Source organism: Hirundo rustica, chromosome 9, assembly GCF_015227805.2.
Source record: "Hirundo rustica isolate bHirRus1 chromosome 9, bHirRus1.pri.v3, whole genome shotgun sequence".
NCBI classification, from domain to species: Eukaryota; Metazoa; Chordata; class Aves; order Passeriformes; family Hirundinidae; genus Hirundo; species Hirundo rustica.
Window position 1 is genome coordinate 14617813 of NC_053458.1, and position 19073 is coordinate 14636885.

The following is a 19073-nucleotide window of genomic DNA, read 5'->3' on the forward strand; positions in this document are numbered from 1 at the left end:
AACAGAATCTTTCATAGGACATTGTCAAAGCTCAAATATAAACATCTGCTGATGCTTACAACATTGCTGAAGCACAGCTGGTCAGAAAACAGTATTTTTAAATAAGGAAACTGAAACGAATTCTTTCATGATTCAAAGATATTATCAGCAGCAGTGTTTTGACTGAAGCCACATCACTCAGCTGTTTAGTCTTCTTAGATCACAGGTTCTGGCAATACTGATAGTCCATTACAAATGCAAAAGTTCATAAGTATATTTTGATTTTAGACAGAAAATATAGTAGCTCATTATTCAAGACAGATTTCTCCAAGACTATTTCATATTCAGGGATCTTCCAAATGTAGGAATGCATATGTGAACTTCACTGTATTTCTGAAGCACTTCAATGACTACAGCGTATATCCAGAACTTCACAAATATAAAATTTCTATCCCCAAGAGTTCAAGAACTACATATAAAGAGAAGCATGAACTAATGATGTACAAAAACATTAGTCCCTCCCTAATGGCATTTAAAAGTGCCTAAGTGTTGGACAGCAGTAGTAACTTCCATCCTTTCCATTGTGACAACCTCAGCATCTCTATGCTTAGGTGCCCTGAGTGATGAGGTATTAATGGAGCTTAGAAGCATTGGTTTTATGCCTTATATAAAAAAGTGTAAAGCAAAAAGTAATTTTGTCAGCATAGGTGAGTAGATGAGCACAATGAGAATTACTAACATATCTGGTCTCCAGAAAATCTGTAACTTCTGTACCAGAATATGTCACATGTCCTTCCACAAAGATGCACAATAACGCTCCCCTGAAACTTTTAATGAGTTAAGTAAAAAAGCATGCATTTGTTTAGAGTTCAAGCGCAGACACAGTGTCTCTGGAAGCAATGCATACCTTTGTCACAGACAGTGGTGTTAAACATGTCTGACCACCTGCGGTGAAGTTGCAGAAAACTTCAATGGCATCAGAAGGACATCCAATATTTGGGTCAATCCAGTATTTTCCTATTAGTATAAAATTCCAGACAGAAAATAAAACCCCAATATAATTACTACTATGCAATTTGCTAAAATATTCATACTTCTTGGCAAATACTACATATATTATCACCATATCTTCACAAGGAAATAAAAGAAAAGGAACATGAAAATGTTTTCACTATTAAAATTATACTAATAACAGATACTAAGAAAAATTACCATAATAAATCACTTCTGATTACAATTACACTGACATTACAGCTTTAAATAGGAGGAGTTTTTTATTTGAAATATTGATTCAGGAACTTCTGAGATACGACGACTGTCAGTGTATCTGACAGTGGTAATGTATGGTATGCAATTTTCTCATTAGGAATCTAGAATCTGATCCACACAAAATTCATTGCAAAATTAGCTACAAATACTTGGAAAACTTCGGATCACAAACTTACAGTTTCAAATTTTCTGGATACATCTGTTTGCTGATAGATATAATCTGTCTAATATTTATATAGTATTAGATAGCTACATACTTCCACCTTTAAAATTCAGAAATTTCATCTTAAAGATTAAATAAATCTAGTTGTGACAGGCACACCGCAAAAGAATACCATAAAAGAAAGATAAAAACATTAAATCTATCAGATCAGAATTTTACTGTAGAAAGCAACACCTTTTAAAGGTACTTGTGTGAAAGTGGACACTTACCATCTGACACTTTACGTTCACAATTAAGCAAATCCCTGCAGATGCGTGCTGGGTTATCCCGTGTGCCAAGAGGGTTCTTGATGCTGTGCAGTAAATTGCTAAGGTAGTGGAGCGTTTTGAAAATCTCTGTACTGTGATCTAGTAAAGTTACTTCAGTATTCTGGTATTTCTGCCAAGGGCCATTAGCAAATGTGTTACCACAAAGAAGTTTCACAACAACAGTATATGCAGTAAAGAGTCAAATGTCAAATGGCCACTGAATAGCCAGAGAGAATCAAGGTGTTTATATGAATGCAATCAACCACGTAAAACAAAGTAAGGGTAACATGTCCCAATAAAAAAATTAGGACACTTTATTAAAACTGTCAGAGCAGTGGCATTAAGGCAGGTTCAGGTCATGCAAATTTGTCATTATGATATATTGACATAAAAATATGGACACAAGGAAAGAAAGAAAAAAAATGGTGCACTTTTAAAGTAAACTTAGGGGGTTTAGATTTTAAATAGTGAAATCTAAGGCTTAACCTAAAAAGTATATGCAAATTTATTTGACTTCACAAATATAAGGGATTTTCTTGCAACCAGACACATATATGTCAATATTCTTTTTTTGATCAAAGCCTAAATACCGGTACTGTGGACTGTGCCTGAACAGATACAGTCCTCTATGTGTGACAGTCTGTAATTTACATTACTATCAATCATGACAAGAGGTAGAAGTCTCACTGCTTCTCGTAATTTCATTTCAACTATAGCCTATAAATCCTAGCATGTTTCATTGCATTCTATAATTACTTGCTATCCATTATTAATTTAAACTAAGTCTTTGAAAAGAAACCCTGTTATATGATCAAATAATAAAATTATAATTGCATTCCCTGTATGAGAATGTAAACACATTTAAATATATACCTCCATCTGCAAAGCAGCATTTGACTCAAACAAGGCTTGAACAGCAGCATTGAGATCCAGTTGTTTCTAAAAAAACAGGTATTTCAGAATATAAAAAGATGAACAAGAATATCCAGAAGTTCAGGTGGTAAATTCTTTGAGCAATGGAACAAGCAGTACATTTGAAGAGGAACCTGTTATTTTCACTTTCAATAAAGCACTGTATTGTAGGTCAGGGTTGTTACAGAATTTACCCTTGGTCCTGGTGGTCCAGGTGGTCCCTGGAGAATGGGAAAAAACAGATATTAGGTGCTTCACATCTTTATATAGTGCAATCAGAATGGAAAAATACAGGCACAGTTTTTTATGCACTTACAGGTGGCCCAGGCTGGCCCTGCCGTCCCTGAGGCCCCTAGAAGAAATGGAGATAGAATGCAGCGGTTATACAGTAAAATCTCTGGCTTTACATTTATGTATTTATTAAGTCACAAAAATGTCCCAATGTGTATAAGGAAGAAGGTGTAATACCAGCTGTGGTAAAGTTGTACATTATTAGTTACTATTTTTAAAGTACCCTGCTCCGTTTACATGTGAATATTCATGCTGGAATTGCTGTGTTGTCTGGTTTCTTGCTTCTTCAATTACTTCTGATATGAAGGGAACATTAAAAGCCACAGAAAGTATTAATATATAATATGCTATACATTTTGCCAGTGTTATATGTATGCTGACAAGGTAAGTACTAGGAGGGGTAAATAATCACAAAACCATTGTAAATAGTGTTATCAGTAACTGCAAAGAACTAACTGATCTGCCTTAATCCATGAGTATATGCCAGGCTTTTATCAGTTTAATTTATCAGCAGTGCCAGTTTTCAGCCAGAACATGTTATGTTCATTGTTTTTCAGGGATATGGCAGACTTCCTTTTTATTCAAGAAGTTATGTCCTTATTTTCTCATTGTAAGTGGCATCCTTTTACAGTGTGTAGGATGATTTCAGAGGAGAGGAGGAGAAGGAACTGCTTTTCCCTAGCTTACAGCACCTCCAGTGCATGGAAACCTGCGTTTTAGGCTGCCTTAGGATTGAATATGGAGCTTTCCAATAGAACAATTCAGATGGATTTATTGTTTCTTTAATCAACTATTCACATTAAGCTGAATGGTTGTGAACATTAATTAATATGCAGTGACACTTGTGTCTCTGTTTGATTCTTATCCTCAAGCTCTATATACTCAAAGCTTCTAGAAGCTGTTGTAACAAACAATGGCACAAATGATGACAAGGAAAAGAATTGGCAGTGCCTTAAGTAGAGAAAAAGAGAAGGAATGAAAGGCATGGGTTAGATCTGCACCTTAAATTACTAAAAACCTTTCAACACAGCTAAGTCAATTTAAGCAGAACATTCCTTTGTCAGGGCTGCTTGTACCAATTACTTGAGCACAATAAGCTGTTCCAGCAAAAGCCCTCATACGTCAGTATGGTCACGCTAGTACTAAATCTCTGCCAAAAGAGAAATAATCTGATTGGCACGGTCATGCTGACAAATGTTGTGAAACTGACGTAGTCAAGTAGGAATTAAGTTGTAAATCACTTGATATAGTAGTAAGAAGTGCTTCTGCTGTGAAATTTCACAGCAAGCAAGACCTGTGTGTCACTTCATGCTACAACTGCTGAACTTGAGCTGTGCTAAAGCTGCCAAAAGCAAGGGTAGCTGGAAATGGTTAAAGAAGGACCAGACTCACTCTAATATTAATTGTTCATTTTTTGAAAAGTATCTCAAATAAGATAGGAGCAATGTACCCAAGTCACTGAGGCTGCAAATGTATCAGTTCTTAGCTCCTAAGGCAGAGCATGTGGTAGTGCCAGGGAATGCATCTGCCAGGGGTGCCAATGACAGCTGCACAACTGAGGTATGTTTGCACATCACCTGCCCCGGCCATGCCAGAGGGGCTCAGGTGCTGCATTATAAAGGATGTCAAAGTGGGGGCCATCATATAATTCCCAGCACCAGCTCTAAGCAAGGCTATGCTGATGGACTGTAAATGGCTTTGAGGCAAGAACCACGTGTTGAACGTGTTCTTTGGAGAATAGAGGAAATTCAAAACTGAAGCAATTTCTGGATGTTTAAATAGATGATTTTCTGATACTTAACCAAGAAGACCTTAATAAGATAAGGACCATGGATTGTAAACATTGTGAGCTTTTCAACCAATACATCCTGACCCTATTTATTTATGTTTCATCCACTTGCAGCTATAGAAGGGACTGGAAGCCATCTTTTAAGCAGATATTTAATGATTAACATCTTTATAAAAGATGTGGATTCTGTGTCAAGTAACTAGCTTTCTTTACTTTCCTGAGTTTGATTATTGCCCAGCATGAAATTTTCTTTGAAATCCTATTGTTATTAAATATGCATAAAATATTGTTGCTATTCATTATTACAAAACTGATCCAAGTTTACGCAGATGCATTCGCTATTTTGCCGTAGTTCCTCAGCTGTTGCAAATCAATTGGGTTTCACAGAGCTATACTGTTGTATGCCAGCTGGGAAGGCTGACTCCACATTTAATTAATCAGGTCAGGTGCTGAGGTGCTGTTAGACACCTCCAGGATACTTTCAGTCTCATGTAAATATATTACAAGCCTGTCTGATCATGCTTGGCCAAGTATGTTTAGTAGAAAATGAAAGAGAAAGTGCAAAAAAGAATCTTGAGAAACAAATTTGACATTGTAAGGATATATTTGTTTATCTTGGTTCAGGACTTAAATTTGCAAATACCAAATCAATGAAAGGTACAAAGTCTTCATCAGTTTGTCCCTAAGTAACTACTGCTCTCAGATGAATAGATGTCCTTGTTCTGAATGCTGAGACTGAGACATTCCAGTATATTTTTTAGATGACTGAATGCTTCAGTTAATGTTCTATGTTCTTGGCATGTGTCACCATTTTAAGACTCAAGAAGTCTTGGGACAAGAGCAGTTCAAATTTATAGTGGTTTCTGAAATAGAACTGAATGCTTTAAAAATAAAAACCTGCACTGTTTCCAATGAGTTCCAAAGGTATTTTGCAAAAGAATGTCATTTGTCTTGATCCACTGTCTCCTTGCCAGTAAAACCCATGGGGGGGGGGGGGGGAAGAAAAAAAGAAAAAAAAAAAGAGGTAAATACTGAATGCTATTTATGGACTACTTTGTGGAATATCACATTTCTTAAATGAATTAAAACTTCAGAGAGCTATAGCAATTATCTTTACAAATCTTTAAAATATAATGGTACTGCACAGAGTAGGGATTTTACTAATGTTCCATCTTTCTGCTACAGAGCAGAAAAATAAGGCTAAGTTACACTTTTCATGAACTAAGTTAATAGCTAAATGTTTTACTGGAATGTACTGGATTACTTTTACAAATCTACTTAATTTAACCTCTGGTCACATTGGACTTTAAGTGAGAAAAGTGTAATCCCAGTTCATAAAACCAAAAGCAGAGACTAAACCAGTTAGTTTCAGTGTGTTGTTTAATTCTTTAATCACTCCATTTGATTGAACAGAAGTTCAAAGGCCAAAATCCCAATCTTTTACTAACGCTAAGAGGCCCTGATTTTACATATAATAGTACATATAATGGTACATATGCTTAACTTTGAAAGCATGAGCCATCCCAAGGACATTCATATTTTCTAAGAATTTTTAAATTCTTGAAGAGAGTATTTTTAACAAAGAATGTGTGCTTCGCTGCTGGCCTCAATAAGAAGACATGATTTTACATTCCGTGTTTTTCTGGGGATAAAAGGACATTTCTTTCTAGTAATGAACTGTGTAATCCTGACAGACTAAAAAATATAACTGAATATACTACAAAAAGGTTAAAATCTATGTGATTCTAGGAAGAATGCCAATATAAATTTTAAATGTATAAATTAAAGCTCAGAATACACAGTTGGATGAAAAAAGTTTGGTCTCCTTTGTATATGAAAGCAGTTGGAAATAAATCCCTTTCTTGGGGGAAAGTAATGCCACTGTATATGATTTAAAATTAAACATTCTTCTTCTGGAGACAGCCTTACTAGATTAACTCATTTTGATGAATTCAAGAACTTATTTAGGAAATAACTTCTTAAACACCAGCACCAATAATGGAAACAGATGTTTCTTGTTCACCACTTCGGATTTTTTTTTAGGACTATTTTTTGATTTTTTTTTTAAGTGTCAGCAGTTTTAGCTCTATGCTGTCATAACAATTCTTATGAATAAACAGTAGAAAAAGATAGCTAAGATGGATAGCAGCAAATTGAGAAACTAGTTTTCCTCTTTTTCTGAGATAGCAATTGCTTCAAGAGCATTAGAATCAAAGAGGAGAGTTCTCCAAGACACAGACAAGAAGCTTCATTCCAAGCACTAGATCTTGAATATGTTTTGAATATTTCAGATTTATTTTTCAAAACTTTTACAAGGCAGTTTGATTGGATTTTTTGGAGGTGGCTGCTAAAAGCAAAACACAATAAGTGAAACTAAATTTTAAGTGAGATGGGGTGAAAGGCAGGGTAAGAGAAACAGGGAAAATATCACATCTGCTTGTTACTAGAAAAGGAACTAATTATACATCTGTCATAGAAGGTATTATAGTTACCAATTTTGTGTTCATATTTGCTGTAAATATGATAACTTAATTACTTTTCATATAGCCATAATTAATTGGAGACCTTACTGGCTCTAACACAAATTTAATATTAAACCCAATATTCACGAATATACAATGACTCTTGCTGAAACAAATTCATAACCCATCAGTGCTGCTGGTAGTTCCTATAGTGGGAATACACTGCCTGGACACCCACCCAAAGTTCTAGGCTTCTCCTGAGCTTCTCCCTTTCTAGACAAGAAGACAGAGGGCTATGAACATGTGCATGCTGTAGGGCACTAGATCTTTTACAACAAATGTGACACAAGATTTTCCTTTTAGATCTGAACATGGACAGATTTGCAGTATGTGACTGCTGGATGACCAGAGGCCATAGGGCCCAGCAGCTCACAGCCCCTGGGCATATCTGCATAAGTCAACTTGAACAAGAGGGTCAGACTTCTAACACAGGCTACCAGCTTTCTTGGGCAGTGCCTTCCAGGAGTACAACCCGACTGCCTGGCATTCAGAGCACGCCTGAGTACATTCAGCGTAACACAGCAATAGATTTTACACAGCCCAAAGAATGAAAGCACAAAAGTTGTTTCATCTTACCATTTCACCCCTCATGCCCTTTTCACCTCTTGGTCCCTGTAAGAAAGAGCAGCTGTTAATCCGATATGCTTTCCAGTTGCCTAGGACTGAAATAAGCAGATTAATATCCATGAGAATTATGCTGCTCACATGCAAAGTCCAGTCTCATCTGTGGAAGTATTTACAGCTCTGGGGGTTTAATTTTCCTGTACTACTAGAAAATTAAATTAGTTGAACACATCTTGTAATTCCTCTACGTGGAAAGCTGTGTTCTTTCAGCTTGCAAGTGTGTTTTCTCTCAGTAATTTTAACTGTGTTGTCTGTTGATCAGCTGCGTTCTCCACAATTTCATCCAATGCAATACATCAGTGCTTCACCATCTCTAGAGATCAAAACTCAATACTCTGCATCACTGAGGAAATCCATTCACCACATATATGTTTTTATGATGTTATTAGTTCTACTCTCATAATCAGATTCGACACCATTTTTCTGTCCCTATTTTTGGCTGGTTTTCCACTTAAATTGTGTTCCAAAGGATGGCAACAATCTTAAAATTATTCTCTGGAAAAATTTTGCATCTTGATGGCTGTATTTCATAACACATAGAAGTAATCTTCAACTAAAATGCTTTCTTGATGATAATGGCAAACTTTTACATTCAATATGAAGCCTATTAAAAGCCATCATACAAATGCACACAACTGTAAAGTTTTTCTCCTCAGTTCAATTAAAAAAAATGGAGCAAGACATAGTACTGATTTTTCCAACAAGTGGAAAGAATTATAGAAGAGACATTCCCCTTCTTTCTATTTCACTTGCAAATATTTGCATTTATTACTTTTATTGTATATTTACTATTTTTTATGATTATTTTGATTTTTAGACATTCTCATTTACTCCGAGTCTACTTGATCAGGCAGAGGAATCTTCATGGTACAAAGAGCTTCTAAAACTGCCTTACATGGTTGGGTGGTCTGGAGACATGAGCCACAGGGCTCTCTTGCAAAACAAATCTGGCTCTGGTACCATGAGTGTGACGAGATGGAAACGGGGATGAAGGCAGAGCTCCCCCAGTGCAGGGAACCTGGGCTGCATTAAAAGTTGTCAGAGAGGCCACAATGATGTTTGAGTTGTAACAGGGACCTCATCAGCACCTGGAACAGCCTTACAAGAGCTCATAGGCACTCCCAGAGTGTCTAGAGGGGCACTCTTCCCAGTGCAGCCCACAGGAAATAAAAAATAAACTATACTGAAACTGAGTGGGGATACTCTCTAGATGTATCTCAGACCAAAGGCTGAGAAAGAATATCCAAGGTGCTGTTTTACACCTGGACTGGCCCAGTGCCCCGTACACATACCCTCTGCATGCCGTACTTAGGCAGAAGGCCAGTGCAATTACTTTTTTGTTGCTGTTTTTTGTCATTTTTTTCTTGTTTGTAGTACAGATGCTGGAGTCATATACATTAACTTACCAGCACGGTATAACAAGGAAGGTCCTTTTAGTTGCTATTTGCAAACAGAAAAATAAGAAGGTTGCTAGTTGAAAAACAAGATGATTAAACAAGAGAGTAGTAAAATAAATGAATTATGCACAAGTAAAGGGAAACTTACAGGTCTGCCAGTTGGGCCTGCTATGCCTTCTTGACCAACAGGGCCAATATATCCCTGTAAACAAGCAAAGAATTTATTAGTTCACCATGTTTCCAAAAAAAAGAAAATGCTCGTGACATGTTCTGGTTTAAAGTTGCCCAGCACACAGACCTGTCAAATATCCAAAAGATCATGGTGATACTCTCTAAATATTGAGTGCACATAACAAAATAGTAAGGTAAGTGTTTTATTAATTTGTAATAGTTGTGCTTGGAAAGCCCCCACACATTCTTTAATGTGAAAACTGATGCACTAAGAACAGTGGAAATTTAAGTACTTTGATCACAAAAGATGACATAGTTATTGAGCTACAACCAACTCTATCTTGAGCTATATTACTGCCCACAAGGATTCTTGTAAGGCTGCCAGTAAGTGCTGCTAAAATGCCACTTTCAGATCCATTTCATTTAGAGCAAACTGCTCATGTCCAGTGTTTATCTCAGATAGGAATGTTTAGAAAAATAAAGTAGCTATTAGAACAGTCCCCTAAAGCTGCTGCTCTGCATCTGGTTAACTGAACAAATGTGGTTCTGTGATGTTCTGAAAGGCAGCAGTGAGAGAACATAGTGTAGTAAGGCCTCCCATGCTTCAACCTTTCACACTTGATGCCACACTGGATGCACAAAATGCTAAAGATGTTTCCACGTTTTTTTGGTGAGTAGCGAAGCAGAATGTCATGAAGAATGAAGGTTTGGAACATTTTAGATAAAAACAAAATGTTCCTTAAAAAAAAAGACCACCTATTGATCAATAATGCCTGAGCACCACTGTGTCTTGCTGCAGGCCAAGTTTGATCCTTTTTTTTTTTCTGTAAAACATAGTTACACAATCAGCAGTTTTGCCAGTAAGAAGAATGTTCAACTCCAATAGATAAAGAAATACAAAGTCATAAGATTACTGCAAGAGTTCCACACTTAGTCAGCAGAGCTTGCTTTTTTCTTTCAAGATTAAGGGCCCAGCTCTGTCTGTCTGTCAGCGTGATGCAACCAGAGCAGTGTTGCAGTACAAGCAAAGGGAATCTAGACTCAGACAGAAAGGTTTGGTTAGAGGCTTCTGGTCCTGTTAATAATAAAATAGTTTATTCTCTAAGTTAAAAACGTGTGCCACAAAAATTATCCTACACAATCTCTTCCATGCAGTGAAGCACTTACAGCTTGGCCTGTTGGACCTTTCGGGCCCAGAATTCCAACTAAGCCAATGTCCCCTGCAGGACCCTGAAAATGCAAAGGAACAATTTAATCAAACATGGACATTAACTACCCACTTGTTTCAAATTCTTGTAATCAGTGAAAGGAAGATAATTTCTAAGAGCAGTAACAGTGAAAATACCAAGTGCACTGAGCCAGAATGTTTGTCCTTAGACAGGGAGTACACAGTTCTGCCTACCATGTTCCAACAGTTCTCAGATATTTTGAATAAATTAGTGTTAAAGCTGATTAATTCTATGCTTTCATAATGTTCTCACTCTGTAAATAGCTTACAATCTAAGAGAAAAGAACAAGCACATACTTTTGGACCTGGGAATCCTTGAAACCCCATTAAACCTTGATCTCCATCTTCTCCCTGTAATAGGAGCAGACATCCTTACCATTCGTTCACGTTGCTAGCTCTTGGACTACTTGTTTTACATCAACCACTGTGATTACATACAATCTGTCCTTTCAGTCCACTGTCTCCTGCTGCTCCTTGGTCACCTTGTGATCCTGGAAGTCCTCTTTTGCCTCGCTTTCCTGGGTGACCTAGAAGCCCTTTCTCACCCTGTCAGTAAGAAGAAAATATATCTTCTATTACAATTATGGAAGTTACAGATGTAAATACAGGTTTCCTGTCAGAAGCATGGAACATGCTTTCTCCTTAAGAAATAGAACTTATTCCATTTCTTTTATTTCCCTCAGGAAAATAATTAAACATAAACTAAAAAGTGCAAACATGACTTGACTGCTCCTTGAATTGGAAACACAAAACCCATACATGTTGGATCAATTCTAGTATGGTATCTCCCAGCATAAGCAGTAAAATCCACAAAATGAAATACAGACAGGTTAAAAGTAAATTTGAAAAATAATCCTCTGAACAAGACATAGTGTACTTGTTAAACTCCCTGCTCTTAGACTAAAAATCTACATTGATTCAAATGGAAACTAGACAAGTTCCTGCATGAGAAATCTTTTGAGGGATATCGAATACACAAAAGACATGTCTAGCTCAGGAGGTCACTGGAGTGCAATAAAGGCTGTGAATATACAGATTTTATGCTTTGTGCTTCTGCTCTTTCCCAGGTTTTACCTTTGTGTCATTTGCCTTGAGTCAGTATGTGCTTTATTAAGGCTTATTCTGTATCATATGCAGCAACAGTTTTCCCTCAACTCATCTATTCCTTGCCTTTGTCAGACTGCAAGTGCTTCTGAGCAGGAACCACCTCCTACAGCTCAATGTCTAGGCAAAGTACTAAAATTCAGAATGGAGGAACTGACAATAAACACTGCAAATAATGAATACAGATTACACTAAAATATATTCATGAAATTATAACAAAGACAGTATTTCCAGTTTCGAAATAACTCAAGGTTTCAAAGAATGGCTCGCCAATAAAATCTTACAAAGATAATGAGATTAGATTAAAAAATCATGATTTTAGATAAAAACTTCTATTCTGAATGAAGAAAATTATTTGTAATGTTTCCATTGTTTGCTTGTTTTAAAACTTAAATGAGTCTAATTAATATGAGGATATGCTGATATAAGGTACCTGGAACTGCCTGGAAAATGGAGCACACTCAGATTTCTTTCTTTCTGAAAGGGCTGAGCAAAAACAATTTAAGTCCTGTGATAAATGGACATCCCAGATACAATTATTAGCCCCCAAATCTGGGACTTAAGCTTGAAGTTAAGACAATACTCTGCTACTAGATTGCTTAGGTATTTAAATCACACTAACTGTTCTAGTAGCTACAGAAATTTAGAAATAGAAGCTAGGAAACATCTGACCTTGAAGCAGGAGTGAGTAAACACAAAGTGTTTTCATGGCTTCTGGAGTTGGGAATAGCATTTAGATGGATGAGATCTCTATTTTCAAATTACAGTTTATGGAAATGCGGTAAACAACTTGTAATTACAACTTGTAATCTTACCCTTCCAATAAGACTTGATGTGTGTTACTCACATGATTAATAGTAAAATGATGGTTCCACAGCCACCAAATGCAGCATGAAGAATAAGCATTATCAGCAAAACTACTTTAACAACCAGCTCCCATGTATGCACCTACCTTAGGTCCAGGTGCTCCCATGGGCCCTGGCATTCCAGGCAATCCCCTGGGACCTCGAGCTCCAGGATAACCTGCTAGACCCGGTAAGCCTGAGCTTCCTTTATTGCCCTTAACAAATGGAAAGTAATGGTTTACAAGTAGAACAGCCAAGCATGTTTTTTCATTGTATGCTGAAACAGGCAAATAACATAAAATCAGTCAAAACCACTTAATACTTCCTGTATATATGAACACACAATGATAGTGAATCAAAATAAATAGAAAGACAATGATCAGCAGTATCACATGGATTCCTGCTAATATTCCAGAAATAAAAGGCTGAAAATTGTTTGAACTTCACAGTATTCATTTTTTCTAGAAGAAGTAACTCCATATGAAACAGAATGAGACTACCTTCCCAAAGAAATTTTCAAATTTCCACATGTTTGTTTATAAGGATCAGGCAATTGGTAATACTAGTACGGCTGTGTACACTCTGTAAAGATTCACACAAAATAACATTATCAGATGAAGAAAGAGCATTTGCTGTGAAAATGCATGAGAACATCAACCTATCAACAAAAGCAACTATTTTAAATGAAAAAATATGTTAGTGAGTACATAGAGTTAAGCAACTTTTGACACATTAAAAAATACAAAATGGAAATTTGATACCATACAAATGATCTCTGATGTAACTTAATAGAAATACAAGCATATGTAAATCTTCCTTATTTCCTATGACATTCAGTTAAGCACTCATAGGAATCAAAGGGCTGTATAAAACAGATTTTTTTTTATTAAAAGTGATTTTCTGGACTTCTGATTATGGTGATGTGGCTTATAGATTAATGGTCTGATAAACTTACAGAGCAAAAGTTCTGCTCTTTTTATTCATCGTGGCAAAAATAAGTTATAAGCCTCCCTTTATTACAAACTGTAATGGGGTAATGGAGTTGTCTTTATGGTGATTGTATGACATTTTCAGTGGAAAGGCAAAAGATGTAAAAATTCTTTGAGGTGATTTCCTAAATCCAGCTCCAAAGAATTTTAAGGACTCCGAAGAAGTTCATGACCTGAGATTGGAGAGGCTTGAGTAGGGTGCACCTGCCCCCTACGGGTAACTTGTTTAATTTTCTCTTTGTTCAATGAGATTGGCAATTTATACCTGAAACAACAGTGCCTTGTCCAGCATCTTGACTAATTCCTAATGCCAAATCTAACTTGGCAATCTTTAATAACAATTACTGGTCCATCTGTGTAGAACTACTGAGAAATTCATACTGGAAATCAAAGTGATCAGACTTTCAGTGATGAGAACTACTCAAGGAACCTTCTCCCCCTCTCTGGAGGGACTAATCAAAGAGCTGTCTCACTGCTCCCAAAGGCAGCAGGTCACCACCTTTGGCCCACAGCAAAGAACAGTCAAACAAGAAACCCATTTCCAAGAGTGCTCTTAGATACCTCACATACCTGATATTCTTATTTCACTGGTTTTGGACAAAGCTTCATAATTATTTAGGTAGAGAGACATAGGTCACAAGTACGAAGTTGATAAGGAAAATGTGAGATTATCTCAGACTCTAAGAGGAAATAATCTCAGTTAGGCTCATTTTCAGGAACAGAATTGTGAAGCCTCTCTAAGAAATGACTTTCACATAGCTGTAGTTACTGCTGTCCCATACCAGTTAAACTGTTTTTACTGCACACTTCCCTTATGCTAACTTTGTATCTTGGCTGGATTATCAGGAGCAAAAGAGAAAGAAAACAAACAAAAAAATGGTTTAATTTTTAAGATACTCAGGGAACTGAGAATGGCCTTTTCTTTTTAAATACCTTAATCCTGGAAAATCTCTAATGCAAAATGACGTAGAGGAAATGTGGAAAGCAACTTACCTTAGGGCCAGGCTCCCCTGACAGCCCAGTCTTGCCAGGGTTCCCAGGAATGCCTTCTGGTCCAGGGTACCCAGCTGCTCCTTTCTGCCCTGGTGGCCCTGGTTTTCCCTTGAAAAAAGTTCAAATCAAATATTGCACTGTTGGCTCTCTTCATCTTCACCCTCTCATAACTAGACTTCAGTCACAGCATTTCCTAAGCCCTACATAGCAGCAGACCCAGTGATATGAATGGTCACAGAGGGAGCTCTGAGTTAGCATGTTTGGTTTAGAATTCTACTGGTTTAACCTTAGACCTGCTCTGTCATGGGATCTGAGCAACTTCAGCTGAAATCATGGGACTGACCCCTTTGTGTGCCAGGCCCAGAAGATTCCTGAGAGCGTCAATTCTTAAACTGAAGTGAGAAAACCTGATAAAAATATCTATTTATCCCTGAGAAAAACTCAACCTTATGCCTTTTCAGCCTTTATTTTACTAAATGCTCAGTACTGAACTTTCACAAATTAATGCTGTTCATATGGTTTTTTGAACATATCAAAAATACAAATTTATAATACGGCAAGTTTGTGATAACTGTTGCTATACTTGCACCAAAATGTCTCATGTTACATCCAAGAGAGGAACATTGATTAATTTCCTTAAAATTATTTCCCTTTAGACTGACATACACTGTCTTAAAAAGCTTGGAGTTCTGCACTAATCTCTCTATAAATGCCTTTCCTCAGAAACGTAAGATGTTCTAACTACAACACATTTTGTCTAAAAAAAAGTATAAGTAACACCAGCTATATAGGATATAAGAAGCACGCCATCCTAATTTTATTGCTAACTTCTGGCTGCTTAAGTATCTTCATTTGGGGTGTGCTTTGAAACTTCCTCAAGTTCTAGTTTTACTGCCTTCTCTTCAATTCTCTGTATGTTTTGCTTTCCTTCTTTTCCTTTGCCTGCTGAATGATCCCTGCAGTCCTCCTAAAGAATATTCTGAGTATTTGCAAAGGGCACACAGTTCCTTGCCTTCAAAAGGCTCCTCTTGCACTCTGCCCAGCAGGTACAAGCTGTGTGCAACAGCTGCATTTCTCCAGTTACTGACAATGTTTTGATGTGAGGTAGTAAAAGTTATTTACAATATGTGCTTGTGTGGCATTATTTATTAGGGGACCAAAATAACCTTGATGCATTTTGTTCTTCGTTATGTTTACAGAACACCTACTGCTTCCTGCTCTGTTTTCTCCCTCAGAGAAAAGAACATGCAAGTCAGCTCCTCTTCAGTAACTTAAGAAGAAACATTAAAAATTTCAGCTCAGGGCAAGCAAGAGAAATAAATAAACCTCAAGTCATTTACCACATGTATCTATCACGGACATGTGGATCCAAGCTTCTGTAGGCTGCAGCGGATCAAAGAACTGATGGGGTCAGAAGTGAGCACAAGTACAGTTCTGTACAATATAAAGTGATAACTTCCAAATGGACTGCAAAAATGATCTAATTAAATAACTTCACAAGTGGTAAGGAGCTTGTTGTTAGTTGCATGTCACTTCCATATGCTAAGTGAATATAATTCAGTATAATTTAACAAATTTTCAAAAATTATGAATAGTCAAAAATGACAGGGGCTCCTTTACACTTCCTGGATGATAAGAAGGTCTTTTAGAATTAACACAGGACCTTCTGGTACCCCTGGCATGATTCAGTTTTGGTTTTATTAGTTACTATTTTCTTAGTTTTATAATCTGAAGACAGGCTGTAGAATTTTGTTACTTACAGGAATTCCAGCTTTGCCTGCTTGACCTGCTGCTCCTTTCTTTCCTGTGGGTCCCTAGAAGTTACAAATACTTGTGAGCTGACAAATGCCTTAAACTCAATCCCCTAAGAAGAGCTGAGGATTGTTCCCCTCTAGTATTCACGTTCACATTGCCTGGCTTTGGACCAGGTTATTCACATTTCAGGAGACAGCAGAAGGTTTTTCAATTTTGGCAGGATTGTGCATGTTTTTCCTTTTTGTGAAATCAGGTTTTAAAATTTTTCCAACAATAAGCATAAAAGGTTTTTCATCATGAATCTGGCAATTCCTCCTGTATCAGCCATCCCTCTGTGAGGAAGTACAGTTTTACAGCACTTCCTGTCCTCTTCAAAAGGGAAGTCATGAAAAGTAGGCAATGTAAATGCACCAACAGTACCACACATCACAGATGTGAACATTTGTTTTTATCTAAGATCTACACAGAAGATATAAATTTGCTTAAAACCAGACTTTTTTTTTTTTTTTTTTTTTTTTTTTTTTTTTTTTTTTTTAAATTTTGACTGATCTAGAAATTAGTAGTCTTAGAAAGCTGAGAGATACTGAGCAGATAACACTCTTTTAAGTGGTTTAGTGACACTGGAGGTCATGCACCAAGGAAGAAAAGCTCAGAAGGGGTCAAAAGATTCTCACAGAATTTTGTTACAGAATAGTCCTCACAGAATACAAAGTTTTATAGCATTAATTTTATCCATCTAAAAGATGCAGCTTCTGTGGAACAGGGACAAGAATAACACTTGTTAGCACAAAACAAGTAGAAAAAAATTTCCAAAATTTTCCAGACTAATTATGTCGAACACACTTCTTAAAGCAAAAGTTATGCTATAACTACCATGATTCAGTAGGACACAACATGCAATAAAGCGAAAAGGCTTGGGTTATTATAAATGCTTTATAATTATATAAATATGATGAAACCAGCAAAATGTTGTTCTATTCTCAGTTTAACACCTTTTTTTGTTAAGAATAGCATTAAAAAGTCCACCAATTAAAACTGGAATGTGCATATTCAAATAACTTATATTTTTTCCATGAAGATTTCTGGATGCATATGAAGTAAACCCAGATGATTCACCATTGCAGTTTATGGGATTAGTGCCAGTAATGCCACTGGAGTTAAGACTATATTAATGTTCCCACTACTAGCATTTTTGTGGAAATCTTTAAGCTCTTATGGGTTGCTCCATGCTGGATATTGGTTTCACATTTGTAAATGGCACTATTGATCTGAGGAGCATTTGTGAGACAAAGAAAACGTTCTCCAAGACGTATTGCTAATTTTGTCCTGGGATGTGAGTAGTTTGTCAGAAGCAATATATCCAGTTCACAGCTAGAGTACACAATGACAGTGTCTTCACATAACGTTTCCTTTCTGTCGCTCCCCAGTTCTAGTCTGCTACAGATTCTTGTAGTTATCGACAAAATTTTGAAACTCTAACGGAGTTGCTTTATGGAACTTCTCAGACAAAATATCTCATTTAAATTGCAATGGTAATTGGTATTTTAAGAAATCTTTTAGCCTAAATCTGTTGACATCTCAAAAGCCAATGACATTCAGTCCATGGGAGAACATGAACACTTTGGGCAATTTTCAATACATCACCAAGACAAACTAGTATTTCTAAAGACAAAAACTTGTTCTTTGATCTTTATCATGACTTGCTCTGTCACTATTGCTCTAGTGTTCTGTAGCAAATTCCATATTCCCTGGCCTCTGAAAACTCAGTGCAGTGCAGTACCAGGAGGCTTAATTTACAGGTCAGAGAAGCAAAATCTTAGTTGGCCTCTAGAGCTACTTTGCCACAAGAAACTCTGCTTTCAGGGGATAATTAAATATCACTCAAATGTTTCCAAAAGAGCCTCTCATAATGCTTGATATCACTCCAAAGCAAAACTACTTACCTATCAAATAACACATATTTACTAACCAAGATCATTATGCAATGTTCTATTCTATGATTTTGGAGTTTTTGTCCCTGCAGGTATGAAAAGAAAACCTAAAACTCAGTTTTAGCCTTATGGAACAGTTTTCCAAGGATAGCAAGTGAACAACAAAATCCTACAAATTCCAACTAAGTGAAGTTTTGGTTTTCACTTTTTTTCTACTTACTTCTGAACCTCTTTCTCCTTTTGGTCCATGTTCTCCCAATTCACCTGGCTCTCCCTTTGAAAAGAATATACATTAAATAAATGATAAGAATAATTTGAATGCAAATGAAAACATTTTCAACAGTCAATAGAGAAATCTCACTTGTTTGAAACACTTACTGGAGGCCCTTGTTGTCCAATAGCTCCTCTAAGCCCTGGAAGACCTATATGACCCTGGGAAGGAGAAAATACAACATATTGCAATACAGGTAACTCAGGCTGCCATGCTCAGTGAGCGACAGAGTTCCTTGTAAAGCCCATCCTGGAAGGTGCCAGATGGACCCAGATTCATTGACACGACAGAGATAAAGCATGGTCAGATCTCCAAGATCAAACTCTACAGAGCTTTTATTCTCTACTTCAAGCTGCAAGTGGGAATTACATATTGTTTAGACATTTCTGCACTTCTGTAAGCCTAGATTTGGTTCATTCATTTATTACTATATCTGTGTGTATTACTGCACAACTTGGATATTCCACATCAAGGACCGTCTCTCTTGTATTTCAGCAAACTGCATCAGTGATAACCGTGAGTTACCATCCAA

General features: G+C 36.7%; 1 protein-coding gene across 1 annotated transcript in view; it reads right to left on the bottom strand.

The window, feature by feature from the left end:
* COL24A1 (collagen type XXIV alpha 1 chain) overlaps window positions 1-19073 on the bottom strand; it is a 125307-nt gene that overhangs the window by 1772 nt on the left and 104462 nt on the right. Inside the window, exons 44-58 of the mRNA XM_040073273.1 lie at window positions 18649-18702; window positions 18491-18544; window positions 16345-16398; window positions 14585-14692; window positions 12710-12817; window positions 11092-11199; window positions 10951-11004; window positions 10593-10655; window positions 9403-9456; window positions 7810-7845; window positions 2948-2983; window positions 2826-2852; window positions 2593-2658; window positions 1681-1849; window positions 887-996 (exon numbers count right to left, since the gene is read on the bottom strand). Of these exons, the coding sequence (XP_039929207.1) occupies window positions 887-996; window positions 1681-1849; window positions 2593-2658; window positions 2826-2852; window positions 2948-2983; window positions 7810-7845; window positions 9403-9456; window positions 10593-10655; window positions 10951-11004; window positions 11092-11199; window positions 12710-12817; window positions 14585-14692; window positions 16345-16398; window positions 18491-18544; window positions 18649-18702 (1101 nt within the window). The remainder of the gene's footprint in view (window positions 1-886; window positions 997-1680; window positions 1850-2592; window positions 2659-2825; window positions 2853-2947; window positions 2984-7809; window positions 7846-9402; window positions 9457-10592; window positions 10656-10950; window positions 11005-11091; window positions 11200-12709; window positions 12818-14584; window positions 14693-16344; window positions 16399-18490; window positions 18545-18648; window positions 18703-19073) is intronic.